Source organism: Anas platyrhynchos, chromosome 18 (genome assembly GCF_047663525.1).
Source record: "Anas platyrhynchos isolate ZD024472 breed Pekin duck chromosome 18, IASCAAS_PekinDuck_T2T, whole genome shotgun sequence".
NCBI lineage: Eukaryota > Metazoa > Chordata > Aves > Anseriformes > Anatidae > Anas > Anas platyrhynchos.
The window spans coordinates 4159144-4186882 of record NC_092604.1 but is presented as its reverse complement, the minus strand read 5'-3'; the positions used below and the strand labels follow the sequence as shown (position 1 = coordinate 4186882).

The 27739-nt window shown below is 54.4% G+C and overlaps 1 protein-coding gene across 5 annotated transcripts in view; it reads left to right on the top strand.

The window, feature by feature from the left end:
• Positions 1–27739, top strand: part of RGS3 (regulator of G protein signaling 3) — a 77027-nt gene that overhangs the window by 656 nt on the left and 48632 nt on the right. Inside the window, exons 2-14 of one of the 5 annotated variants that reach the window (XM_038164992.2) lie at positions 2665–2814; positions 9717–9767; positions 11310–11368; positions 12013–12107; positions 12992–13060; positions 13675–13735; positions 15182–15272; positions 15600–15667; positions 19776–19857; positions 20725–20830; positions 21079–21418; positions 21865–21904; positions 26068–26258. In XM_038164992.2, the coding sequence (XP_038020920.1) occupies positions 2665–2814; positions 9717–9767; positions 11310–11368; positions 12013–12107; positions 12992–13060; positions 13675–13735; positions 15182–15272; positions 15600–15667; positions 19776–19857; positions 20725–20830; positions 21079–21418; positions 21865–21904; positions 26068–26258 (1403 nt within the window). Of the gene's footprint in view, positions 1–2664; positions 2815–3659; positions 3807–9716; positions 9768–11309; positions 11369–12012; positions 12108–12991; positions 13061–13674; positions 13736–14569; positions 14607–15181; positions 15273–15599; positions 15668–17250; positions 17425–19775; positions 19858–20724; positions 20831–21078; positions 21419–21864; positions 21905–26067; positions 26259–27739 lie in introns of those variants that run through there. The other 4 variants (XM_027470785.3, XM_072025211.1, XM_005022339.6 and 1 more) reach the window with 4 other exon arrangements.

The following is a 27739-nucleotide window of genomic DNA, read 5'->3' as shown; positions in this document are numbered from 1 at the left end:
AAATCTCTGTAATGGGATTCTTTTACCCAGATCTGTGAGACTGGCTGCTTTAGAGAAACTGCATTTATTTTTTACTGTCCTGTTTGTCTTTCCTTTGGCCTTTTAACAGCATTTTGCAATAAATACAGGGAGAGGGGAGACTTTGTGTGAGCCTGGGGAGCTCCTAGGAGACAGGATGGCCCGGTGAGACACCTCCAGCTGTGTGTGGCGGTGTGCCAGGGATTCCTGCAGGCTTGGTGGTGCTGGAGAGGAGCAAAGCAAACTGTGGTCTTGGTGCTGCCGTGGGGATGTGAAGTAGGCAAGGACAGGGCAAAGCTGGGGCTGGTGCACACTCTGCTTGTGTTAACAGAGATTCAGGGAGATTGCTGGAGCTGTGCAGTGGATCCCTTGCTTGTTTCCCCACTGGGAGGCTGTCTTCTGGGGACCTCCATCTGCAGCCTTGCTGTTAGAGCTGTAAGAAAGGGTCTTTGAGCCGTCGTGAGGTCTGTCTGCACCCCCTGGGGCTGGGATGATGAGGAATCCCCGGACCCTCCCTGTGGGGAGGAAGGGAGAGCTCCTGTAATGCTCCGTAGCATCGAGACATCTGACTTGGTTCCTCTCCCAGGCGGTGCCTGTGAGGACTGAAGGGGTTCATCCCCCCAGCTTGTCTGTTTTAATCCCTGCCCACACAAAGCAGCCATGCCAGATGTGGGAATCCAGGTACTTGTTAGGGCAGAGATGCTTTTATCACTGAGCCCCAAGAGCTGGGTCAGGCCTTTCTCCACCTGCATCCACTGTGCTTCACCAGACCTGGCCCAGGTCCGAGCTCGGTGCTTCGGGTGCCTGTAGGAGAGGCAGGAGCCAACAGTGCCAGCTCCACCACGTGTCCCCAAGTCACAGGGTCCTGAAGGACTGGGGAGCTCCAGAGGCTGCAGGTATCACAGGGAGCTGTGGGGCCTCCAGGTGGCCAAAGGAGTTAAGTTGGTGGCCCAGGCTGCATGGCCCGGACCTGTGTCACCGGGCTGCACCTCCTGCTCCCCTCATGTCTGACAGCATCAACCTCACTGGGAAACAGGGATCTGGCTTCCTCTGTGCTCACATCCTGCAGTGTGGTGGGACAGGACAGGTGTGTGGGAGCTGCAGAGAAACCACGGAGGATGTGGGAGCTCCTGGTGCTGTGGCTCTGCCTGTCCCATGGGGTTTCTGCTCGCTGGAATAATCTCTGCTGCTTGTGCATCCTCTTAAGTAGGGCAGCAACTAACGAACAAAACACATCTTTTTAGGGTCCTCTTCTTCATCCCACTCTAATATCTGGGTCCCTGTGGAGGGGGCAGGGGACAGATCTGGAGCCTGCTGGGCTCCCAGGCATTGCTGTAGCGAGGCTGGGCAGCAGGAGGGCTGCTCAGGTGCCGTGCTGTGCCGTGCTGTGCTGTGCCATGCCAGCAGATCTGTGGATGGTGCCTGGTGCCTCTTCCTCTGTCAGAGGGGATGGATGTGGATCCCTGAGCAGGTCAGTGGCTCCCACGCAGCCCGTGTGGACTCTTGTGGCTCATGCTGCTGCATGCAGAAGGGATAAGGAGGCACCTGGCCCCCTCCTGCTGTGGGGCAGGAGCTCTGCGTGGGAGCTGCCCGCAGAAAGTCCAGGACCTTGCAGGCTCTAAATATTTTAGGCCAGTAAAGTGGTGGACGGCACTAGCTGGCTGCTCGGCCAGGCGCCTTCTCAAGGCCCATGCAGATTGCCAAGGTTTGGGCTGAGCGCTGCGGGGGGCAGGCAGCCCAAACGGGGCTGAGCTTTGTGTGAGGCCTTTGGAGACTCCAGGCAGTTATCTGTCTCCTCCTAATGTCCAAAGGGGCTGTGATTTATGGCAGTGGTACAATAGGTGTCTGTCGGCAATGATAAATTGGGCTGTCCAGCGAGCATCCCTCCCTTCTTTCCTCCTTTGCTCACTCTGTTCCTTCTGTTGCTTTTCCTGCAGTTTCAGACAGTTTTACTGGTGTAAATCCAGCTGGACCTGCCCAGCACCCCTGCCAGAGAATGCCAAACTTTGAGGGGAAAGCTTTCCTAGCAAGCAAGCAGCCTTTCCAATTCGACTACTTCCCCGTGCCAGGATGCTGTGCTGAGGGCACATCTGTGAACATGCAGCTGGGGGCATTTGGGGGCCTAGAAGGCATCGTGCTGTGCACTAGGCGCCGTGTGTCCTGCTGTGCTCACAGCGTCTCCGCCTGCTTGCGGGGTGCCAGCGGTGCTAATAAAGACTGATGGGGCCAGTAGCCTGTTTAAAATATAATTGAAGGTAACAATTGACCAAATTGGCCAAAGAGGCTTTGGCATTGACCAAAGCCTCCGGGATGCACTTGGTGCATGGCATGGTGATGGCTGAAGCTCCCTCTGAAGATTCCCTCTGAGCTCTGCTCTGGTGGCTGTGGCATATCGCTGTCTCTCCTCTCCATCCTTCCTGGGCAGGGGGTGATGGTGTGGGAGAGGGGCAGTGCTGCCAGGGCAGGAGCTGGCCAGGGGAAGCTCGGCACTGACCTGGCAGCGTGGTGTCCTGGAGAAGGCTGGGGGCAAGGCAGGCACACCCTTGTGGCTGCTAAAACAAGGGGTACTGCAGAGCTCTGATGTCCCCTGTGTCCCTGCTCCATGTCCTGGCCCTACCTATTCCCATCTCCTCTTTTCTCTGGCAGGGACGGGGCAGAGCCCCTGGATGCTGGGGCCAGAGCACGTGGCAGCACTGCTGGAGGGGCGACGTGGGGCTGCACCATCCTCCCCACGGAGGCAGAGGGGGCCGTCAAGGGGCAGGAGGAAGATCAGCCACGCACGGGTGAAAGGGAAAGGTAAGTGATGGGGGTGTGAGTGCTGGCTGGGAGTGTGGGGAGGAGGGCAGGGTGCGTGTGTCCAGTGCCCCGGACAGTGCAGCAGACGGTGTCTGGACTGCTGGAGATTGCCCCCCACTGTGGGTCCTGCACCGTGGGAGCAGGGCTGCGTGGAGCTGTGGGTGGGAAGCAGAGAGCTCTGGGCCAGCCCGGGCACCAGGGAGAGGTTTTGCTCAGAGAAACCACCTCCACCTTTTCTCCGCACACTGCAGAGCTTGTGCCCACCTCTGGGTGCCTCCCAGTAAGCAGTGGCACAGTGTCTGCAACTGGTGGGTGCATTGCCAGCCCGCAGGGGCTGGGAAGGGCTGCTCTGGGGTCTGCAGACCAGTCCCCTGCAGGGCTGTGTGCATCTCTCCCTGTGACATGAGAGCCACGCACATAACCCCTGCCCTGCAGCCCCTTCCCTCCCTGGTTAACCCCCCAGAGGTGAATTCTCCTGCACCCCTTCCTTGCCTGCAGAAATTTCCCCGGGGAGCTGTGCATGCCGCTGTCCTGAGCTCACGCTCGCCAGCCCGATGGCAACCAGCAGAATTACAGCCCGGCACGGCGAGCGGGAGAAGAAATGCTGCAAGGTTTTCCCTTTTCCCAGCAGTTTGTTCTCAGCGTGTGGGCCATGGCTGGCCGGGGAGAGCAGAGGCTGCCCGCAGCCCAGCGCTGGGGCTGGGGCCTGTTTGCTCACCCAGGTGCGGTCTCCATTCAAATCCGCGGGGCCAATGGGAACCGCGCCACTCAAACGCCCGGCGGTTGGACCGCGTCCTTTGGAAACCCGGCTGCACGCCCGCCTGGCCCTCCTGGCTGAAACGGCCGCACGGCTTTCCCAGGCGAGGCGGGGGGGCTCCAACCGCTGGCTAATTAGAGGTGTCCTGCCATGGAGCCCGGCAATGTCCGCAGGGTCTCGCTCTGCACCCGCCGGGCTGAACCGCTGGGAGCTTCCTTCTACCTCAGCACCTTTGGTAAGCGGAGAGCCCCCGGGGCACTCGTGGTGCCGGGGGTGCATGCGATGCTGGGGGGCTGTGGCCGTGACCCTGGGTGGCACGGCATGGGGAGCCGCAGCAGCCCATGGCTGAAGCCCCCGTGGCTGTAGGAATGGCAGGCGCTGCTCCCTGAAGGCGTTAACGCTGAGCAGCCCGCTCACTTCTGCCTCGCTGAGCTGCAATAATGCGTGGCTCGATCAAGCAGGCATGGCGGGCAGCGCCCTGAAGCCAGGCTGCAGCCACCGAGCAGGTGCTGAGTACTCGGGTCGGCTTTGCTAAGCTGGAATTGCTATGTGGGGCCGGCCAGAGCTGCCACAGAGCCCCTATTTCCTTCCTTGCTGTGTGTGGATGTTTCTGTGGCCGTCCTGGTGCTGCTGCATGGGCTTGAAGAAGCCCGTGGGCTGCGGTGGGCTCTGTGGCTGCGAGCCCTGTACAGCCACCCTGAGCGGGTGACCGTGGCAGCAGGTGTCACGGCCTTTGCTCGTGGTGTGTGGCAGCTTGTCTGAGAAGGAAGCTGGTTGCCCTACACAACCTTCTAAAGCAGAGGTTTTCTTTCAGAGCTTCTGCTTGTTTTTGTAGATGAGCGGTGCAGGCAGTCACATGAAAGAGGCCATGGGATCGTGGGGAAGATTACGCGAGAGGAGCAGGGCATCCCTTGGGCAGCCAGGGCTGCTGCTCCTTCCCCTTTTGGCTTTTATGCATCAAACGGCTCAGGACAGCATGGAAGCTGAAATCCTCTTGTTTTTGAGCCAAAGACTTTATCCATGCCCAATGTTGTGAGTTTTGTGGTGCTTTTTGCACCTGTAACTGAGCTGGGCCCAATCATCGTCTTTGCAGCCACAGCTCCCGTTGCAGGCTGACCAGGTGTGGCGAGACGTGCTGCAAGCAGCAGCACCCAGGCACGGCAGGGCCAGCGCAGCCCCACTGTGTGGGTCACTGAGGTCACTTCAAAAGGGCTGGTTCCAGGCCCTGAGGCATTGGGGTACTCTGCCTTGTGCCCATGGGGACCTCCCGCACAGACACTGAGAATGCCCCCTTTTGGGTAGGAGCACCCTGCACGTGTCCTGTGGTTCTCATCTGTCCTGGCCTAGGCAACAACTGCATTTTCCCTCAATGAAACCAGAAAACTACTTTAAGGAGCAGAAACCTCATTTTTCCATTCACCAGAGATGATCAGCAAGGATGAGATTTTCCCTCCTGCTGAATCTGCTCCAGACAGATGCCATTAACGTGTGCCCTCCTTTAGTGCAGCAAACTTCTCTCACGGTTGGGAACTTGTTCAGTTACCAGCTCTGCTTGTTCCTACCTGCTTTATCCTTCTCCTTGTGCCAGCTTTGTTCTTCAGCTTCAATTGTCTCTTTCCCAGCTCCTGGGGGCCAGAAGGACGGATGCTGGGTGCCCTCTTAGCAGCGGTGCTGCGAGCCTGGCTGAGCCCCGCTCCCTGTGATGGGGTGTGCAGCCAGGAGCTGCGTGTGCGTCCTGATGTGGGCTGAGCTGCCTGCTCTTTCCCCTTCCTCTGGCTTTTCACTGCACCTATTTTTATTTATATTAACCTTATTGATCCAGGTGACTTGGGTGAGCCGTGCTGGGCCCCCTTGCTAAAACTGTTTCCCTTGGCTCATCTTCGGGGTGTACTGAAAAAGGTAAACCAGGGGAAAATCTTTTTCTGACCTTTTCCTTTTGGTGAGTGGTGGAAATGCAGTCTAAGAGCTTGCCTAGACAGGGGTTGTGTTTCTGCCTACCCAGTCCTGGAGGAAGGTTACTGCTCTGTGCATCCCAGAAAATGTGACTGCTGCCACGAGGCCGGTCTGTCCAAGTGCACGAGTTGGTGCAGCAAATCCCCTCCACCAGCTCAGGCTGGACTGGCTTCTTCAACAGCAGCTTTGCTCTCCCATCCTGGCCCCATAGAACCACCAGAATTGCTGCAAACCCAGGAGTGCTTCCCCTGCGTGAGTGGGCTGTGACACCCTTGGGGTAAGGCAGGCTGGCTGGGGCATGTGCGTGGAGTGTGTGATTTGCCCTTTGTGGCTTTAGAGATGCTTGGTAGCAAAGGCATTGAGAGAAATGTTTCCTGCCCCTCATGGGAAGGAGAGGACCTTTCCCACTGATAGTCCCACATCCTGTCCTACTGCGGGCCAATTTTTGGTACTTCTGGTGAAGGCAAACCTGCTCATTTTCTCCCTGCTCTCTTCTATTTGGTGCTGGTGTCACCAGCAACAGAGGGACCACAGGAACGGCCCCTGCACAGCTAAAACCAGAAGGAGCAGCAGCAGCTGTGCACTTGAGCCTGAGGCCTCGGTCCCATCAGACCCAATCCCTTGTTCCATGGCCCTGGGGACTGCCCCCGGAGCTGAGCAGCCCCAGCCACTCTCAGGCCAGGGCTGGGCATAGGAGCTTCCTCCCCCCGAATTACCCAGCACAAAAGCTTCCTTTCTCCTCCCCAGGGCTTATTCATTACTGGCCTGACTCCTTGTCATGCTTGGTTAGGCAGAGCGCTCTGCTTTTGCGCTGCAGTGGTTGTTAAATGCTAATAGAGGAACAGCGAGATGGTTCCCACCGCGCTGGAGATTTGGAGATAGCAGAAGAGTTAAAGTCTTAAAAGGCTGGGGTGGCTCAGGTGGCATGAAACTGGGGCAATATCCTCAGTGTCATAAACTGGTATTAGACAGAACTGTCCTGATTTACCCTACCTGGGGAGGTCTGTGTCCTGTCTTTACTTTCTCGCCTTGCTTTCACTTGCACATGTACACAGGCATACACATAGGTATGCACTCTCAAACACGTACGCACACATGATCTGGAGAGAGATTTGAAAATTTTCTGTTAACATTCTTTTATTGAGTGAAAAATGAGGTACAAGTTCTGTTAATTGTTTCAGGTTAAACAATCGCATAAGCTATCCCCACCCCAGTAAATGCACTCCTTCAGTGCGTCTTTTACAAAACTTTTTTTTTTTTTTAAGTTGAAATGATGTCTAGATGTGTGCAAATGATGTTTGCAAGTTAGTTTTGTGTTTTTGTTTGTTTGTTTGTTTGTTTTGTATGCCAGGAAAAAGAAATGTATCTGGGCTGTTTTGCTTTGGGCTAAATAAGATGTTGCACCAGAGATATTTTCCATCTGTTTGATTCTCCAGCAGTGTTTGAGAATGTTTAGTTTTGGGTTGGTCCAGAGCAATTACACAGATGTCAGACCCTGCATCACCCCCAAAATCTGCACCTTATACCCAGGCTGGTATGGTGGTGGGCAGCAGCTCCCTTGGAGCCCTTTCAGAAGCTGCTCGGGTTTCAGAGCCTGCTCCAACACCAGCAGTGTTTTGCCTAGACCCTGGAAAGCGCCACCAGCTGAGCCTTTGTGCCAGTCTGGGTGCTGTGGGCAGGCTTCAGGGCTGATGCAGAGTTGATGGTGCATGGGAGTAAGGATGTGTAGGGGTGAGCTGGCAGAGCAGAGCTGCTGCCAGCAGACCCGAGCTCTTGCTCAGCCAGGGAGGGGGGGGGGGGGTTGCGTGCGTGGCCCTCCCAGGCACTGGGGCTGTGACCGCTTGGCTGTTCAATGCTGGGAATCAGCTGCCTGCGGACAGGTCCAGGCAGTGCCAAAAATCACAAATTGCAGCTCCAGATAAGAAGCGGGAGCTTGGGGATCTGGCATGGGTGTTGTGAAAGGCAGCAGGAACTGCAGGTTGGGTTTACAGCCGTGAAAGAGCTGGGTTTTATTCTCAGCTCTGCTGTAGGGCCATCACCTGCATGCAGAGCAGGCTGTAGCAGTGTGTTCTCCAGGTATGGATGCTGTGCTTGCAGGTGGTGACTTTGATGCCAGCCAAAGGTGTATTTGGGGTTCTCCTTTGTTGGTTTGTTCTTAAGAAACAATCCTCCCGTCTGGTCCTTGTGACTCTGCAGAAGGCTTTCTGGATTCAGAGGTCAGCCAGGGTCCTCCAGCCTTTGCAGTTAGGTTTCAGCTGTCCCTGTCCCTGACAGACTTTGAGCTCTCTTCTGGTTTATTTCTCCACCTGCAGGGGGGCAGAAGTGCTCTCAGAAGTGCTCTCAGAAGTGCTCTCCCTCTGCCCTCACCAAGATCTGCACCCTTGGCCTGCTACCACCAAGGGCAGGCATGGCTGCCCTGGCCTCAGCCCTGCCAACCCCCTTTGCATTTTTATCCTGGGCTCCGACCTGCTGCTCCCCCCCAAGGGAGAAGGGAGGCAGTCCCACAGGAGGGAGGAGGGCCGCTGTGTGCTATGTGTCTCACTTGGCCCTGTTTCTTGCTGGTGGGTTGGAAGCACCATCTCCTCCCTGCTCTGGTCTCAAAGCCCTGCAGAAATGCAGTGTAAAACTTCCTTCTTTTTGTCATCCATGGCCAGAGGTGCTTGGTGGTGTCTGGTTTGGCCCCTGCTTGCTCTCCCCACTCCTCTGCACAGCATCAGGCACTGCTGTGTGATTCCTGCCACAGACTCGGTCCCAGCTGCAGTGGTTTTAGCAGGTTGGGTAGGTCCCGATGGTCCAGCTGGTGCCATCTCCCTGGTTTGCTCCCTAACTTCCACCTTTTGGTCAGTCCGATTCTGCTCCTGGTGCAGACCCTCAGAGCCCAGGGTCAGCTTTTTAGAAACTGCGTTGGACCTGGAAAGCACACCTGTGGCTTTGGCGTTGTGGTGGTCACGTCTCACCCCCAGGCTGCTGGAGCCGTCCTGCCTGTGGTCTCTTGGCCGCTCCTCACTCTGCTCATGGTGATGACAGGCACCGGGCCCACAACCTGGCCAGGGGTTTGCGGCCGAGCCAGGGCATTGAGGCCAGGGGGATCTCCGTCCAGTCCTGCTGCAAAGTCACATTGTGTTCTTGTAGCTCCTCGAGGCTCTCCCCGACCCGACCTCCCTGATCAAAAGCCCTGGGCTGCAGGACGGTGCGGTGCTGCTTGGCCTGGGGTTGGCAGCTGCTGGCCTTGTTGGCCTCCTGACAACTATTCAGTGTCAAAACACGTCCGAAATCATTCTTGTTTAATCCTAGATTAAAGCAGGCATTGACTCCTGGTTTTAGGAGATTACCTGTCTGCTACCAGCCCCAGCTGGCTGGGATCCCCAGGGAATGCAGCCCCGTGGGGAGGCTGCGGGGTGGGTGCCCTCCCCATGCTTTGCTGCCTGGCGGCTGGGCTTGTGCTGCAAGCTGTGTTGTGCTGGCCCTTGTCACCACATCCTCTCTGCTCAACAGTACCCGTGATAATGAGCTGTTACTGGATGTGACAGCCACTGAAGGGCTTTTAAAGCTTCTCCATTTCCCCTGCACCAGCCGGGTGAGGCGTGCAGCAGGGCAAGTGGGGGGAGGTGTGTGAGGAGCACGGTCCCGCAGCAGCGGAGGCATGAGACCGGGTTAGTGCCTTGGCTGACCCTGTGCAGGCATCTTCCTGCCACCAAAGGCACTGGTTGTCCTTGGCCTTCATCCAGGCCATCTGCAGCTTGGCCCACTGTCACCTCTGTGGAGGTGACAGCCCCGTGCCCGCACAGAAGCTCAGGACAGAGGCGCAGGGGAAGCTGAATGCAGGCAGGGGGAGAATTCGAGCACATGGCATCCATTGGCAAGGCTAAACTCACCCTCTGCTAAATCAACTATTCACCTTGATGCTCTCCCTTCCTTTCTGCCATGGGCTTGTACCAGATGCTAGTAGTTTACTGTGTGCTGAGAAAAAGGTATTCAGTTTTTGTTAGAATGGTTTTTGCATCTGAAGGCATAAGTTTTTGGTAGCAGATGTTCTCACCTCTTTCCCCTGGCTCCCTGAGAAACGCCTTGTGCCCAGGGCAGAGCAGGATGGCTTTGGCCCTGCACAAGCCTTGGGGCTGTGAAGTCCCCATGCTGCTGAGCACTGGTGTGAGCTCTGCCTCCCTCACTGTCTCCCCTCTCCTTCTTCCAGGCCAGCTGAAGCTGTCCATCGAGCTGCGGGGCCGGATCCTAGTGCTGCACGGTGAGTGTCACCCTAGGGTGCATGGGGAGGTGGTCCCAGAGCCATGGGGGATTAGCGATGGGGTCAGCACTACCGTGCCTTGCCTTCAAGCTCTTTCAGACCTGGGGGATTCGTGGTGCCTGTTGGGAACAGCTCCACAGCACAGCAGTTCTTTGGTTTAGTGGCCAAACCAAAATTTCTGGAAATTTAATTTCCAGGTGACCACAGTGTGTTTTGTGTTCTGATTATATAAAGGTTTTGTTTTGCTCTGTATGAAGAGATTAAAAGACAAAAAAATAATAATTTGGAAGAGCAAATCTGAAATGTTTTGTCTCCTCTGAAATGTCCTTTTTATTGGTCGAAAACATTGCCCAAAAATATTGGCAACAGCCCACCTTAAGGCCAGCCTCACCCCTTCCTGCCTGTAATGAAATGGGGGCAGAGGATGGCTTGAGCCTGGTGGGGCCATGAGGACCAGCTGAGCCATGCTCAGCCCCTGTTCTTCTCTACTTGCTGCCCTTTTCCAGCTGTGCAGAGAAGCTTTGTAAAGCTTTCTTTGTAAAGAAACAACAGCAGGAAAATGTTTTATGGCTCCCACCAACCCAGTTCTGGCACAGGCTTCACCCCAAATCCCTCCATCTGAACAGCCTCAACATCGATGCAAGTCACTGTCTTATTTTGGATGTCGTCCCCCAAAGTGGGGGCCTGGAGCTGAGAAATGGTCGAGCAGAGGCAGAAGGGTGGCCCAAGGCCTGGGACCTGAAATCCTGCTGCACGCACTGGGTGCTCAGGGTAGTCAGCGTGTGCAGGAGGAGGTGGGTGACGGTGGAGTGATCCATCCTAATTCTTCATTCTCCACCCCAATGTATTTAACCCCAAAGCAGGTCTGTCTGGAGCAGAAGGCTCCTAGTGGAACCTGTCCTGGAGGAACCTTGCAAACTGCTTCAGAAGGCACCAGAGGGCCTTGCAGAATCCTTTCCCCTTGTGCATGGGGCTTTCTGCCCGGATTACCATGTTTCTTAGGAACACATCTCTCTCCCTGACAAAGGCACTATTGCCTTGTTGAGGATATTAGGAGCGAGCTTAGCATCACCTGGTAGCCTGTCCTGGGCTATCAGGGCTCTGCAGCTCAGATGTTGCCTCCAGCTGCATGCCTGGGAAGGGCAGGGCTCCCCACTGTTGGCAGCAGGATGGTGCTGAGTCCCTGCTGGCATGGCTGCCTCAGGATGCAGCCCTTGGTATTTAACCTGATGGGGCGTTTGGCTCCAGGGCAGGGAGCACAGAGGTGTGTGGGGTCTGGCAAATGAAATACAACTTGCCACCTGGATGCTGAACTGAATCTGCTGCCATCCTCACCACAGATGCCAGCAGAGCACGGCTGTGTTAAAGAAAAAATACAGCACAATGCCTGCCTGTCTGTGGGTGCCTGGCGAGGCTGGGCTGTGGGGAGGTGTGCGGGGTCTGGCAGTGGGGGCAGGTTCAGCCCCGCAGAGCAGAGCGCTGCAGTGCAGGGAGATGCCTTCCCTGGTGCTTTGGGCCTTGACTGCCTCGTTTCCTTTCCAGTCATGGAAGCAAAAGGTCTGCTGGGGAAGGAGTGTCGGCCGTGCAACTCCTACGTGAAGGTGGGTTCTGCTGGGGCTCTGTGCGGGGTGCTTCGTGCTCTCTTGGCATTTTGGGGTTGGCTCCTCCCAAGCATGCTCTGGGCTGCCTTTCTCTTCTGTTTCCTACTTGGGCTTCTCTGTCCTGCTCTGGCTGAGCACCCGCTGTGTGCCAGGAGGTGGCTGGCCTCTCCCCAACCTCATGGGGTTTATTGGCACAGCAGAGAAGGAAAGCAGAGTGCACCATGGTAAGGGCGGTGTTAGCCATTTGGTGCAAGAGCCTCGTGCTGGGTGACTGAGGGAGAAGTGCATAGCCAGCACTGCATGGCCCTGGGCTCTCCTGTGAGGGTGCTCCCACCACAGGGCACACAGTGCATGGAGCATCTGGGGTCGGAGAGCAGCCAGCAGGATCCACTCACATCTGCCCCTGATTTTCTGCTGTTCTCTTTCCCTTGCACTCTAAGGAGTTTTGTAGTGCAATAGCTTGGCATACATAGGGTAGAGTAATCTAAACCACCCGTTAGCATGGGCTCAGTTGGATCTGTGAGACTCAGCCACCCGTAGAAGTGGCTGTGCCATCTCCTGCCACCATAGGGGCAGGGCTGCCAGCTGCGTGCCGGGTGCCTGCTTTGAGATGGCTGATGTGCTGCTTGTTTCCTTACGTAAAGATGTCGATCGTGCCAGATGCTGACTGGAAATGCAGGCAGAAGACGAAGACTGTGCCAGACAGCAAAAATCCCATCTTCCACGAGCACTTTCTTTTGTGAGTATGACGGGGCAGCGGCAGCCCCGGGTCATTGCTCAGCTCTGTTCCCACTGAGCGGTGGGGGACCCACGTGGCTGCTGTCCTGGGCACCCTCGCGATGCCAAGAAGCTGTGTTTGCTTTTGCATTATGATCTGTAATAAACATGCATCATGCATGAGCAGGTCTGCTGCTGAGATGAGGAGTGACAGACGTTATTCTGCTGTTTTTTATAGCTGAAATGCCTTGAGCTTTTGGGCAGAGCTTTGTGGAGGCTCATAAAGCTGTCAGCACACAGCATGGCAGTGGCACTCCTGCACGGTCAGACTTTTCTTGGTGGGCAGGATTTGGGCAAACACACTCCATTTCCTAGACTTTACACCTCTGCAATAGTATGGGCACTGGTACGAAGGAAGAAGGTAAAAGGATTTACTATAGCTAAAGCATGTTTCTGCATGGGAAAGGAGCTGTATGACACGTAACGTTTCGGTAGAGCTTGTTATTGCTAGTGGACCAGTCTGTCAGTCCTCTGTCCTAGTGCAACATTTAATCTGGGTCAGAACAGTTATTTCAGAGCATGAACTGTTCCTTGTACTTGCTTTTCAATGGTGGATGTGTGTCTTTCTGCATGACACATTTTTTCTCCTTAAACCACCTGAGCAATGTCCCCAGCACCTGCCCGGAGGAGGTCACATCCCTTTGTGGCTGTTTTTCCAGGAATGACTAAATTGGGGCAACAGTGGCTCATGTGGGGAGATTGCCACCTGGGGGGATGCTGCAGTGCTCCGTGCAGGGAGCAGAGGAGAAGACCTGGCTCTGAGGGTGCCACGAACATGAGGGCAGCCCTTGCTGAGTGCTCTGGGGCAGAGCAGTGCTCACAGGCTGTCCCCTCTGCTTGTTACAGCCCAGTGCAAGAAGAGGATGAGCAGAAGCGTCTCCTGGTCACAGTCTGGAACCGAGAGAGAAATTCCAGGTATGGGGCTGCCAAGGTGCATTTTGAACTCTTTAAAACAGGGCTGGCACCATGGTGAACCCATCATCTGCTCTGGCCAACCCACTTGAGCTCCTCTGGTGCCTCAGGCCTTGAGCACTGTCGCTGACGTCAGTGCAGCACGTGCAGGCTGGGGAGAGGGAGTCCTGCCCTCGGCACTCTCTGTCCACATTGCGGCTGCTTGGTGGCCATCACCAGGTCCAGCATCAAACTGGGTAAAGCCAAGTGGAGCTGGAGACTGGGCCAGGGACCTTCCCTCCCTCCTGGGGCAATGCAGGGAGGAGGAAAGTGCAGCGGCAAGGGGCCTGGCACCCTGCAGGCTGCCTCTGCCTCCTTGGCTGGGCTGCTGCCAGCAGCAGGGAGGCTGGAGATGATCAGGATGCTGCTGCCCAGCTCCTCCCTGCCCCTGCTGCAGCCAAGCCGTGAGGTTACACCACGTTTGCTCAAAGCATGGGGAGAGGGGCACGTCCTGGGCACTGCCCAGCTGCTGGTGTGGGCAGGGATACCTGCGGGGTCCCTGCAGGGATGTGCATGGGGGAGGCGGTCTGCGGGGAGGTTTCAACAAGCATGTGCTGATGGTCTCTGACTCTCTGCAGACAGAGTGAACTGATCGGGTGCATGAGCTTCGGCGTGAAGTCCCTCCTGGCCCTGGACAAGGTACCTCCATGCTGGAGCGCAGCGTGTTGGGCTGGGGCTGACCCTTGCAGGCCGGTGGCTGGACATGGTGCACCTTTGGAGCAGGAGCAGGGAGGAGCTGGCTTCTCGCACTGCAGGGCAAAGGTGCTGGGATGGTGCCCAGGAGCTCCCAGTGGTCCCGCTGCCAGTATGGATGGCCGCTGGGAGACTGGTGTCGGTGTGACGGCTGGAGGCAGGGATGGGGAGGCTGCTGGAGGAGGGGTCCGAGGCAGGGGACAATTGCTCCTTTCTGCGGGGACACAGCAACCAGGGGCTTCACCAGCTGAGGTGGTGCTGGGGAGGGCGAACGTAGAGGTGGCCACATCTCGAGATGTTCCTGGAGGCAGCGGTGCTGCCAGGACCCCGTGCTGGTCTGTGTCCCTGATGCAGGTTGGCCACTGCTGCTGCCCCAGCCTGGCTGCTGCCTGCTAATACAGCTTTCACACCGCCCGGGTTTGCCTTCCAGACGAAGCCGGCAAGGCTCCTGCTGTAAATGGCTCCTGCTGACCCCCTGAAACACCGAAATGTTTCGTCCTAACCACCTGTGGTTAGGGTTTTCATCCCTGGCCAGCCCAGGCGTGGTGTTGGCACATCCGAGGGGACCTAGGCAGGCTGCAAGGGCTTCGTGGAAGTGTTAATTCATCCCCCGAGGTGTGGAAATGTGCTCCCTAGCAAGAGGTTAAAAAGGAGCTATTTGTTGCAATTACCTGAGACAAGGATAAGAGGTAGCCTGAACAAATGAGATGCAGAGTGGTTTTCTTTTCTTTTTTCTTTCTCTCCCAGCAGTGCAGATAATTAGACAGAACAGCTCTGAACTGCAGCTGTCCCCAGGAGCAGCCTCTGCTCCAGTCAGGTTTGTCCCCTGCAAGATGTCCCCTCCTTGTCAGACTTTTTAACCTCTGTTTTCTGCTGGCTGCCAGGGGGGCAGTGGGAGGCTGTGGTGGCTCCCTGGCAGAGATGTGAGGGGTCCCCAAGGCCAGCTCTGCGCCCCCAGAGCACGAATGTGGGGCAGGGGCAGGGGTGCTCTGCTCTGGAGCACCCAGCTCTGCTGCAGGTTGCTCTGGGCACCCAGCTCTGGTGATGAGGCTGGAGCCTTGTGCTCCCTGCGAGGCTGCCAGCAGCTGCAGACACGATGTGGATGTTTTTACTTTGGACTGTCTGTCTGCCTGCCCCCTGTCTTTCCATAACACCCTAGGAGCTCATTACTGTCATGATGGCCGGTCCCTCCTGCGCGGGCATGGGAGTTTAGTGGTCCACATCTCCTAAGAGAAGGGCTCCAGGCTGTGCCTCCATGCACAAGCGTGTCTGGGTGGCCTCACAGCTCTGACCAGGGCAGCTCCAGCAGCAGGCCCCCTCTGGAGCTTTGGGCAACCAGATTGAATTAAAGCTGGAGTACCTGCATCAAGCAGTTTCTCTCTCCCCGCCCAGGAGATCAGCGGCTGGTATTATCTCCTCGGGGAGGACCTGGGCAGGACCAAGCACCTGAAGGTGGCTGTGCGGCGGCTGAAGCAGAGCAGAGGTGCGTCTCTCACGGGGACTTGGGGCTGGGCTCTGGCTCTTGGGGTCCATGCAGGCTTGTGGGGAGCTTTTTCTCCTGCCTTGGTCTCCTTGACATGCTGCTGGGGCTGGACAGAGCAGGGTGAGGGGGCAGTGCCTGTTCCACAAGTGCAGACCCCCTGGGGCTTCCATGCAGGGCTGCCCTGGCCCAGAGATATCCTCCTAGCACATAAAGATCTCATTTATAGTTTGTAGATGTGGCATGGGGGGAGAAAGGCTATCAGGAGCTGTGTGCTGTTGGGCTGATGTGGCTTTATTATTATTATTATTATTTATTTTTTTCCTTAAGAGCCAGTGCCGGGAAGTCAGGATGCAACATGTGAAAGCCAGGACACTGCCAACATGAAGCAGCTGAAGGTTGGTGCGGTGGGGCTCTGCCCCACGAGGTGTGTGGGGATGTGAGGCTGGGAGCCGCCGGGAGCAGAGCCCATGTGTGGGGCTTTTGAATGAGCTGGAGGGTTGGAGTATTATTGAGGATGGTGCTGAGGTGGGAGCTGCGTCATCCTCTTGACACCATGGTTTTTGCAGGCAATTAGTGTTCCCAATCAAGCACTGATTGGCAGAGGTGGGCAGTGGGGCTGGTAACCCCACACTTGCTCCCTGTTGCTATATAAGGACCTCCTTGTTTTCCAATGTGTCACCACAGAGACAAAGTACCAGCCGTGTGCTGGGAGTGACGGGAACCAGGAGCGATGAGGACAGGGCTGGCTGGCTGCCGGCAGCACGGCATCGGCCCCTGGCCGGCTCCAGGGCTCCATGGACGGGTGCGTCTGCTCCCCTCCTCCTCCTGGGGCCGTTTGCTCTGGGAAGGGAAAGGCCCACGGTGGAGCCTCAGTGATTTATAGGAGAGGCAAGGGTGGGAAATGGGAACGCAAACACATGGCCTGCATCGGAAATCAGGCTCGGCCGGCCCCGTGATTTATCTGTGCTGAATTCCGCTTTGCTGCTTCCCTCAGCTGCGTTTTCAGTTATTTGTTTTAAAGCGTAGGATTGAGCAAGACAAACAAAGCCAGCGCCCCTCTCCTCCCTTCCTCTCCGGCAGTCGCCACGGACTTGAAAGATGGTGGCTGGGAAGGAAAGCTGATCCTCCTTCCAGCTCCAGCCCGGCAGCTGGGACAATGCGCCCGGAGCGGTCCCGGGAGCGCCTCCGGCAGCTCCACCACACTGCTGGGTCTCCTGGGAGCACCGGAGCTCCTTGCACACCCACCCCAGCCGCCCTCGCTCTGCCACCCTGCCTGCTGGGCAAGGGAGCCCGGGGTTTGGGTTTCCTCGAGCCTTTCCTCTCCTTTTCCATCCCCATGTAGGGGTGTAGAAGGTCGTGCTGCAGCGCTGGCAGTCGGGGCCGCGCTGTGCAGACTCGTTGCATCCTGCTTTGTGCCCTGCTGCTGGCTGGGCTTGGAGTTTGTCTTTGTCTTTAATTTTGAAATTACCCCATAGGTAAAATTCAGCTGACCTCTTTGCTTCCCCCTCTGTGACTTTGTGAGCAAAAAGCATTGGGATGTGCGTATCCTTTGGGCTTGTGCTTCCAAAACCAAACTTTTTTTTTTTCTTTTTTAAAAAATTAACAAAAAATCTTCTCTGTTGTCCTCTATGAGTGTAATGAGTGCAAGCTGTCTTTTTAATGAAGTGAAGCTCACACAGCCGGTGCCTGTGAAACGCCGCTTAAACATCCTCAGAGTGTTTGTGAGAACATTGCAATAACAAAGTGCTCCGTGCGGCTGAAGAATGCCGCGGGAACAAAAGCCACATCAACAGAGCGGGGACTAGGGAATACTAAATAGTTGACAGGAATTTTAATATAAAACTCTCTCTCTTCCTTGTCACTTAGGGTTTTCAGGAAGCCCTCTGGCTTATCGTAAAGCGGCATACAGCGCAGACAGGGGCTGGGGAGGTGAAAGGTGGCTTCCTGCCATTCTTCTCTGGAGCTGGGTTCCCATGGGCGGTCATGCCAGTTTGACTGTGGTTTGTTCCACACTGGTGCGACACGAGGAGATTGGGATCACGGCTGCTGCGGGGGACTGGATTTTCATGGGCTAGCGGCGAGTTTAGGGTTCCCAGCCATGAACCGCTTCAATGGACTCTGCAAGGTGTGCTCGGAGCGGAGATACAGACAGGTCTGTGCGGCCCCGTGCCCGCGGGGAGATCCGTGTGCCACGGCGTGCACACCGCTGCAGCTCTCGCTTGAGCTCAAGGCTGTCTGGGGGCTTTCTCCCCATTAGGAGCTGTGTGTGTGTGCTGCTGCTACTTGTTGATTTGCTCTCGTTTGTAAATAGTAATATTAGGAATAGAAGGAAAACGTCTTTGGCCGGGCAGTTCTCTGCAGTGTGCAATGGGGGTGGATGCAGGGAGCGTTTACCGTGTAACTTAAGGGTCTGACTTAGCACGCTGACTATGAAGGTGCTAACCTGAGAGGTGTTGCCTCAATTTAATGCTTATAGAGGACACGCAGGCACACACGCAGCCAAGTCTCTGCCAGGCTGCTGATCTCTCTTTTAAAAGGTGCTTTAGCATGAATGCATGTGGGAACGAAGCGTTGCGTGAAGCTGGCTGCAGCCAGTGGCGACCTGCTGTGTGAGAAGCAGGTCTCTGCGCCCTGCAGAAGCTGCTGTGAGCTCTCTCGGACCCAGTGCACAGCGCTGGTGCTGATTTTGCTTGCACAGGTCCCAGTCTCTTATACTTTCAAAGTTTTTCCTCTGTAGTCTGGGCCGGGGCTCCCAGCTCGCGGTCAGCTTTTCTCTGTGCTCCTGTGTTAATCTTCCATGTCATGGTTTAGCTCAGTGGGGATTTCAGGAAAAATTAGCTTAATTAAAAACGACCACTTCTTATTGGGGCTATAGTGACTGCCTCATGCAGGAATGCTGCTCTGTTTTGTGTTAGTGACAACAGTGATTTGTGTCTTGGACCTCCTCATTTCGCTGTTTTGGCAATTTCTTCTGCACCTTTTGATGAAGTTTCGGGCACGGTGAATCTGTGCCAGCCGCGGTCCTGGAGTCTGCACCATCCTGTTGTCCACCTTGCAGCTTGTGTCAGGTGCTCATATTTCTTAGCTCTGTGCAGTGGCAACTGTGGATGTTCAGCTCGCTGTTACTGGGCATGGTGGTGGGAGCTGAGGAAAGTGAAGATCAGCAGTGAGAAGCTGCTGTGTATGGAACACAGGGAAGGTGTCTCCGCTGGTGGTGGGCAGGAGCCAGCCAGCTCGTGGAGGGGTGGGAGAGCTCTCGGCATGCAGAAAGCTTTGGGCTGGGAGGTGGATGTGGAGGGGAGATGCTGGGCTGGCTCCCACGGTGCTGGTGGTGATGCTTCTGTAGAACTCGGATCCCCCAAGCTTTGCGTTTAAGGTGTGAGGTTGGTTTGAAGGCACAGGGCTAAAAGCAGTCTCTTTGCTATTTGAGAATCCACCAAACTCCAGAGAGAAAAAAACATTCAGCGTAGCGGGACTGGACCTACTTTATGATCCTGTCAGAGAAAGACAGTTTCTCTTTTGAAGACTTCCCCACACCTTTTATTTTATTTTATTTTTTTTTTTTGTGTGTGTGTGCTGAGCAATTAGGCAGAAATGAAAGCTTGCTGGATTTGCCCTCCTGTGGTAACGGAGTGTGGAAGCAGTTCTTGGCTGCTTCACTGGACTCCTTCTCATCCCTCTGACTGCTTGTTCTCTAAATAACACAGGTCATAGATGTTGAATTTTTTCTTTTCTCTGTCCCTAAAGCAAGAACTTTGGCAAATGTCTTGGGGAGAATCAGGTATTTACAGGAACCTTCATGCTGAGCTGCTGCTGGAAGCCAACATCAAAAAATAAATATAATTTTATTAATAAGCTCATTGTTTCTAGAGTCAGGAGGAGAAATGAGCCTAAATCAACACAGCATCCATCCTATTCAAACTCAGCAAGAGAAAACATACCCCAGCTAATGGGGTAGCACACGAGAGCCCGCTCTGGCACAGATGCCTTGCAGACAGGAGTGCACTGATCCTCACGGCTTCCTCTGGAGAAGAGGAGTGCTGCTGTTTGTGTATTGCCCAGCTGGAAATGAAATGTTTAAGTGATTTGCTTGGAGAAGCTGTGTTAGAAATCAGTGTCAGAGTCAGACTGCCAGGTTTTCCTTTCCAGCGACTTGTCTGACCTTTCCTTACGCTTGCAAGAGCCATGAATGGAGACTTGCATATGCTCAGTAAACACTTGCTTTGTGTCGCTCATCTCCATCGGTCTTTGGACTTGATTTCACATTGATTTTTAGTGCTCTTTCCATCCCCTTGGCTGCAGCAGGGGAGAGACCCATTGTTGGGGGGGTCACAGAGTGACAGCGTTCCTCACGGCAGTTCCTTTGGGCTCTGCAGCTGCTTCTGGAAATGCTGTGTGTCTGTGTTTCTGAAAGCAGCATGTGGCTGCAGTGAGGGATGCTCGCTGATCACAACCGGTGGGTGCTTTCCTATTTAAAAGGGTGACTCCGGTGTCTCTTTTCAGATTACGATCCCTCGAGGAAGCGATGGGTTTGGCTTCACAATCTGCTGTGACTCCCCAGTCCGTGTGCAGGCAGTGGACTCTGGTAAGAGATTGGCTCATTTTCATCCTTTTTGATTTGAATGGCTTTGCTCCTTTTTGCTTCCCAGAGCGGGCTGTGGCTCAGAAGCTCCCATGCTTTGTGGGACTCTGGCTACCTTGAATAAACTTCACTTACTGAGTTCTCTGTTGCCTCTAATGAGGACAGAGGCCACTGGGTTACTACTTTGGCAGCGAGTTGCTGTAACGTGCAGAGATTTTGTTCCCTCTCCAACCTGAGATCTGTCTGGGTGGTTGGTAGACCTGCAGGAAGCGTCTGTCAAGGGAAGCCAGATCAGCACAGAAGGAGCAGGACTGCAGGAGCCCTTGGTTGCCTGAATGGATCCTCCTGGTGTGAATCTCCAGGACTCAGCCTCCCCCTGGTGTTCCCCACTGTACACCAGGAAATCCCCTGGCTTCCCCTGTCAGACTATTGGCAACACCCTCTCTGTGACGAACAGCGTCTCTGGTCAGAAACTAGAATCAGAGACCCATCTGTTCACATCCTGGAGTTTCTACACAAAAACAACGCTTTCATATTATTTTCCTGATTCTTAATGTTAATATATAATGCATATTTAACACAGCAAACTGCTGAGGAGATTGTGCCCAAGCACTGTGAAATTCATGGACTTCAACAGATTTCAGTCAGTTCCTCAGTGATATATTTAACACTCAAAAAATACAATGCATAAATCTGAAAAACAACCTTAGCTCTGTTAGGGGAAGCAGATCAGTTTTGTTGCAGTGTGTGGTGCAAGCTGTGAGGCTATGCTACATGGGTGTGCCCTCACCCCAGGGCATCCCCTGCCCCAGCACGTTCAGCTCCGTGTCCAGCAGGTGACTGACACCCACACATCCCTTCCCTCCGCAGGTGGCCCAGCTGAAAAGGCCGGTCTGCAACAGCTCGACACAGTGCTGCAGTTGAACGAGCAGCCTGTGGAGCACTGGAAATGTGTGGATCTGGCACACGAAATCCGGTGAGCATCAGTGCGGGGCTACGGGAGAGAGAGCTTGAGGGAGCCCGGGGCAGGGGAGCAGGAGCTTTGGGTGGCTGCAGAAAGGGGAAGGCTTTGAGGGATGCAGGACTCTGGGGAAGGACTCCTTGGAGGGGAAGAAGAAAGGATGCAGGGGCTGGGGAGGGAAGGGCTCATGGCTGTCAGACTGTGCCTCGGGGTGCCTCACTCCCCGCTGCTCCATCTCTGACTCGCCTCGTGCTCTCTGTCAGGAACTGCCCCACAGAGATCATTCTGCTGGTCTGGAGGCTCGTCCCGCAGGTCAAATCAGGGCATGATGGCATGATCCGCAGATCCTCCTGCAAGTCTGCCTACGACCTGCAGTCACCACCCAACAAGCGGGAGAAGAACAGCACCATGCCCCCGCGGGCCGAGCAGCGCCGGAGCTGCCACGTACTGTACGACGGGAGCGACGGGCTGGTGCTGAACGGCTGGGAGAGGTACACGGAGATTGGCAAGCCAAGCCCGAACACCATGCCACCCCTGTCCCGGGTGCCCTCTGCTGCTGACCAGAACTACATCATCTTAGCACCCTTGAACCCGGGGAGCCAGGTAGGGCGGCCTTCCAGCCCCACGCTCGAGTTACTGCACGCGGCTGTTGGCTGTGCTTGCTGGGATCTCGCTTGGCCCACGCTTATGGGGCATCTCCTCTACGTGTCTGCTGGAGCACATGCCGTGTTTCTAAGCCAGAGCTACCTTGGGAAACCTTCTGCTCTGTTCCTAAAGCATTTACCACTAGGACTGTAGAGCTGAGGCCAGTGATCTGCTGCCTCCTCTCAGGGCTCGCTCAGAGGACAAGGGTATGGGAAGTGCTTCCACCGTGCAGGCCACAGCACAGAACATCGCTCTCATTTTCTGGTGGGCATAAAAGATTTTCACCTCTCTGGAGTGCTTTGGCTTTGCTGGGTTGGGCATGCTGAAATTTGCTGTTTGTTGTTATGAAGTCTGCCTTGAGCCCGCTTCAGGTGACAGTCTTCTTTCCGGGTTGTGTCTTACAGCTGCTGAGGCCTGTCTACCAAGAGAACAATGCTACTGTGGGTAAGTTGCTGATCTGCTGGAAACACTGCTCAGAGCACCCAGCAGAGCTAGATCCAGTCTCTCCAGTGCTAGCTCTTGCTCTTAGCCCTGCATTGGAGTCCCTCACATTTTGAGGACAGTGGCAGGAGCCTCAGGCTCTTGGCTGTGGCATCTTCCCGTTCTTTGGGTCAAACATAAAAGCAAGAACCCTTCCACCAAGCCCAGAGGAGAGCACAGCTGCTGATGTGACTGAATGAGTCTCATGGTGAGAAGGGCTCTGTGGGTGCTCACAGCACGGCTGAAGAAGGGAGGCTGGTGGCAGGGGCTTTCCGCTGGGGGATGATGAAAGCACGAAGTGTGAAAGTGCTAAATATTTATGCTATGGCACTTCCTCAGGTGTCTGTGGGTCTATCCGTGACGTGTTTCCCTTCTCAGTCACGATACTGTACCTGGGGTGCTAATAGTGTCTCCCTGCTTTGCAGTTCATTTTATCACTAGGGGAGTGAGGATGGCTGTGAGCTGGATTTCTGCAGACAGCAGTGCAGGCTGAAGGGCCAGGTTTGGGGAATATTCATTTCCTGGGTTGCTGCAAGGTTGCTGGCAGTCTCTGGACCAGCTTTCCTTGAAAATCTTTGAAGCATAAACTCACTTTTTGCAATCGATTGGCTGGAGAACTGTGTGTGGCTGGGCTTGCAGGGAGAGTGGGGTGGGGTGTGTGGCAGGGCTAGGGGGACCACATGAATCCTGAGCTGTGAGAGAGGGAGCGGGGGCCAACAGGAGGTCTTCCTGAGCAGGATAACAACAGGTGACTGTCACTTGGCATGGGAGACCAGGGTCACAAGCAACCCAGGAGTAGTGACTTCTGGGGATACTCCCCAGTGTGTTCGCTGGGTGCTGTTGACTTTATTAACAAAATTGCAGTTTTCAGCACACTCAGCTCCTTGCAAAAACACCTTTTGCCTGCTGCTTGATTCAGGAACTTTAGGAGGTAGCACTTGCACTCTGCTCTGTTCGGATGCCCAAGGGTTATCTGCATGTCTATAGCGAAGCCGACCTCCTAATAGGTATGATCTTGCAGGAGTCTGTGACTCAGCTGTCCCTCCCTGACATGGGCACTATTTTCAGTGCAATTTATAGCTAGAAAAGTTTGTGCTGCTTATAAAGATTGGGCAGTGCCCAAGGATGGTGAGGTGTGCGGCTGGTAAAGCCGTGATGGGGATGCTGGGGAGCAGGAGGGAGCCTTGGTGTTTGAATGTCCCTGTCCTTGGGGCTCTGCAGCTGGAAGAAAGTCCCGTGGCTGAGCTGCAGGGGCTGTTCTGCACCAGGGATAACTGCAGCTCTTCCCCACTGTTTGTGGAGCCTGTGCGAAGATGAGCTGAACCACGGGGACTTGTTCTCACAGCAGAGTAGAATTTGACAGACTCAGGCTTCTTCCCACAGTAATTTTTAATGATTATTTTCAGTTTATTTAACACTAAGTCTTCAGAGAGAACGACGCAGTAGTTAACCTGAGTGATGATTAAATGTGGCAGTGCGGAGGTGGCCACCAGTCACACTGAGACAGGAGCTGATGCTTCAGGCAGGCTGGATGCGTTTCTGTGCCAGCATGTGAAAACGGGACTTGTGCAGGTGATGAATGCCTCAGATGAAATGAGATGATTTAGGGATAAGTGGAAAAACAAACCCTGAGTGGCCCAGACAGTTTACATCTGTCCTGTGTTGGGCTGTCTCTCGTGCTTTGATTTTTATCTGGCAGCACAACCATGAGAAAGGGAAGGAGAAAATGTCAGAATTATTGTACTCAGAGGTGGAAACAACCTCTGGGTCACGAGAACTGCCCCCCTGCAAAGGCAGGCTGTTAAAGCAAACAGTAAACAGCAGGTTTGGATTGCCAGCAGAGCGTGGTCTGGCTCTGCTGGCATTTATCTGAAAGTGAACACACTACTTCCTAATACTTAGTGGAATATATAATGTTGGGTAGGTTCATATGTTTGCTTTGGACCATACCCTATCTACTCTGAGCCATGTTCAGAAGTGTTTCGGCCCATTTCTGCTCAGGAAGGCTGTGGGTGTTTGTTGCTGAAGCCACCACGCTGAAAGCTGCTGTGATGGGAGGAAGGGCACGGGGCTGCTCGGGGGTCTCTTCTGTGGCACCCTTCTAGTAGGGGCTGCAGGAGGGTTTGCTCCTCATAGTCCTGAGACATTGCCATGGGTGAGGGTCCTGGGCTAATGCTCCAGCTTCTCACCTGGTCTACCTGCTGGACCTGAGCTGCTTCGGTTCATCAGCTGCTGGAGAGAGGAGATGCTGTAAGTTTTCAGAGGGGCTTCTTCAGAAGAAATCTTGAATTTTTGGTTAGAGACCTGTTCATTTTCCATGGAAGTTGTTGCCTGTGAGTTTTAGGACAGAGCAGGGTTGACCAGAGGGTGCTAAGGAAACGTTGCAGAGCTGCTCCCTGCTGGCAGCCGTGCTGTCCTTGTGCACCAGAGAGCAGAGCAGCACAGAGGGCAGCTGGGCACCTCCCATCTGGTTGTGGTCCTGTCTGTTGGTCTCCCCTTGGCTCCATCTAATGGGTCTGGGGAGGAAGAGATATGTGAAGGCATCCTCAGCACTGCTGCCTCCAGTGCATCGCCCACTGAACTGTTTTGGTGCTCATAGGTGCTTGTGAGCAGAGGCACCAGCTCCCAGCAGTCTGTGATGCTCTCACCTCATCTCTGAGATAGTTTCTGCCCAGGGACAGCATCCTCAAGGCACTCTGTGTCCTGTGCCTGCACTCATGAGGCAAAATGCTGCTGGGAGCTGGCTGGATGTATTCAAACGCTGGGATGAAATGGTTTAGAAATCCTGTACAGCAGCCATTACCCAGCAATAGGGAGAGGAAGGGCTCACTCAAGCAGCAGGTAGTATGGGACAAGAATAATCCATAATGCTTTTAATCAGAGAATTATCAATTATTTTAGAGATTCTGGGACTGGTCTGGCATATCACCTAATGTCTCCTGGCCTTGAGCGATGCAGGCTGCAGGCATGGAGTGGCCATGGGAACTGGAGCTGGCTTGCTGGGAGAAGTCATAGCTGTGCTCACCCAGCTGAGACTGGGTTACACCACTTCTGTGTAATCCCTCTGTTGGGTGAGGATGATGGCTTTTTGTGGTAAAGTGGGACAGAGCCAAAAGCCAGTCAGGCTGCTCGGACTTCTTCCAGCACCAAAATGTGATGGTGAAAGACAGTGGATGATGTTGTGCCAGCCTCATGCAAACTGAGGTCATCCTTTCCAAAGTCACCCCCATGTCTGAGTAACCATCACATCCCGGAATGATTTGGAAAGACATGGGTTGATCCCTTGCGCATGAATGTGTTCATTGCTTATGTCCCTTTCTCTAATCTGAATGTCTTGTAAAAGCTGTGATTAAAAATATCAACCCCACCCCATGATGTGAAATTCCCGTACTTTTCTTACACCCATACCCTGAATTCAGCACAGGCAGGACTTCTGTGGATAAAAATGTCCCAGGGCTTACATTTCCAGTGTTCTTTCCCCACCCAGAGTTAATCATAGATGATTTTCCCCCACTGGAAGGGGAATGGCTGTAGTTTGGTGGTGCAGGCAGCTATTTCCTGATGGGGGGAACGGGGAAGCTCCTTGATGCTTGTGTGATTCAGGTTGTGTTTAGGGTTGTTCTTTTTCTTTGTTTTTTATCTTGTGCTCTCGTTACTGCATAGGGAGGTGTATATAATTGCACCACATCACTTTCTCTGAAGCACTGTATTCATAAACTGTGCAGAAGACAGCATACACCCAAACACAAGGAGATGTGCTGGCCTGCAGCTGGGGTGGCTGTGACTTTGGGTTCATGTTTGTGTGCACACAGATGTGTTGGTGCTGTGGGGTAACCCAGTGGAGTCCTGGTCCAGCAAGAACGTAGCTCTTGATTGTGCATAAACGTGACGAGGCATCTCATTTTGCATTAGGAAAAATGAAGTCAGTGCTGTTATTTCATGAAACCCCAAGAGACTTTGACAGCAGAGTGATGAACGTCCCTGCAGCTCCAGGTTACAGCTATTCCCATTAGATTTTGTGCCATCCTCCAGCCTGCGAGAGCAGGAGCCGTGCCAGCAACGTGCAGTAGCTCTGCAAGATCTCTCTCCTGATTTTCTGTACGCTTCTGCTTCCTCTCTTGGTCCAGGAAATGGATGCAAAGGGAAGTCACACACGGGCTCTGGGAGAAAATCCAGGCTGATGAAGACTGTGCAGACGATGAAGAGCTATGGGAACTACCAGAACTGTACCATAGTGAGGCCACACATCCCGCACTCCAGTTATGGCACATACGTGACGCTGGCTCCCAAAGTGCTGGTATTCCCCGTCTTCGTGCAGGTGAGTGTGGCTGGAAGTATATTAGAAGTACGTACCAATGCGTGGATCCCCTGTCAGCCTCAGCTCTCTTCCCCAGAGCTGGCTGTGTTCAGCATGGTGCCAGGTACTTTCTCTGAGGAAGCTGTGTCCTGCCCAAGCTGGACTTTCCCTTTTCAGCTTTCAAGTCAGGCCCTTGGGTGCTTGGTTGAAACAGGAGAAGGTATACCAGTGTTCAGGCTTCAGCAACCAACTTGGTGCAACTGAAGATCAATATGGGTTCTTCAAGCTGTTATTAGTGTGTGGACAGGGCTTTTGTAGTCCAGTTCGTGGCCAGCACTAAAACAATTGACAAGGATCCAGAGCAGTAGTGTCTTGGCAGAGGATGCTCTCACTCCCTAGTTCCACAAATGACTTTCATAAAATCACACCCTAAATGTGGTGGTGGTAGCTGTAACTACTTCCGTGCCTTCCATTTTTGCCCTTCATATGGCCAAAACCCCAGAAGGTCTGTATGTTTGGGGACATTACTGGTGGATACAGCATCTCTGAGGCTGTGGGAAGCCATCATTCCTCCTGTTAGCAGCAATACTATCATGTCAGCTCAGGCCATCTGCTTTGGGCTCAAACCCATGAACTCTGTTGTCTGTGACTCTGGCTGGAGACAGGGAACTCCTCAGGGATAGACAGGGGCTGGTGCTGGGGGCTGGCCTTGTTCTCACCTCTGTCCTCCCCAGCAGCACCTGGGTGGCCACTGACATTAACACGCTGTTTGGTGTTGGGTAGGAACACAGTTAGCACTCCTGGCTATTTACTCATCTGGCCAAAATTTGTCTTAGGTTGAGTCTGGGCCGTTTCTGCCACTTCAGGAAGTGGTTTTTATGCTTTGCACGGTCTCGTCCTGCACGGCCCCTGTGCAGGGTTCCCTCGCCCCCGCCTGCTGGCCGTGCTGCTCCGGAGGATCCTCTGAGGGCTGTGCTGGGCTGGGCAGCAGCTGGGACAGCCAAACCTCTCCTGCTCTGCTCCGGTGTGAGACTGAGATGAGCTGAAGGCACTGATCTGCGAGCTGGATGTGGCATGGGAAGGCCAGCCACATAAAGTTGTTTAAACTTATGTGAGAGGCATCCATAAAATTGTGTAGCAAACGTCTGAGGGAGGTGGGAACCTAACGTGCTGCTGCTGTGGTTGTGCTTCCTGCTGAAGAGCACCCATAACCCAGCCTGCGTGGTTCAGAGCTGTTAAAGTACAAAGCAGAGAGCAGCTGATTATTGTCTTTTTATAGATGAGCCTGACGTAGGTGTTAGGTGTAAGGTTTTCTGTCACGGTGCTGGACTGCATGCTCTCTGTCCTTTTGAGGGCAGCGTGGGGCGGCTCTCCCTGAATGAGTTACAGCTTGAAGTGAAGACAAAGTGGGTTTGGTGGGTGGAAAGCTTTTCTGGCAAACCACACTTCCAGTGGAAGGTTTGACTGTTTCTTTTTTTTTCTTTTCTCTCTCTCTCTTTTTT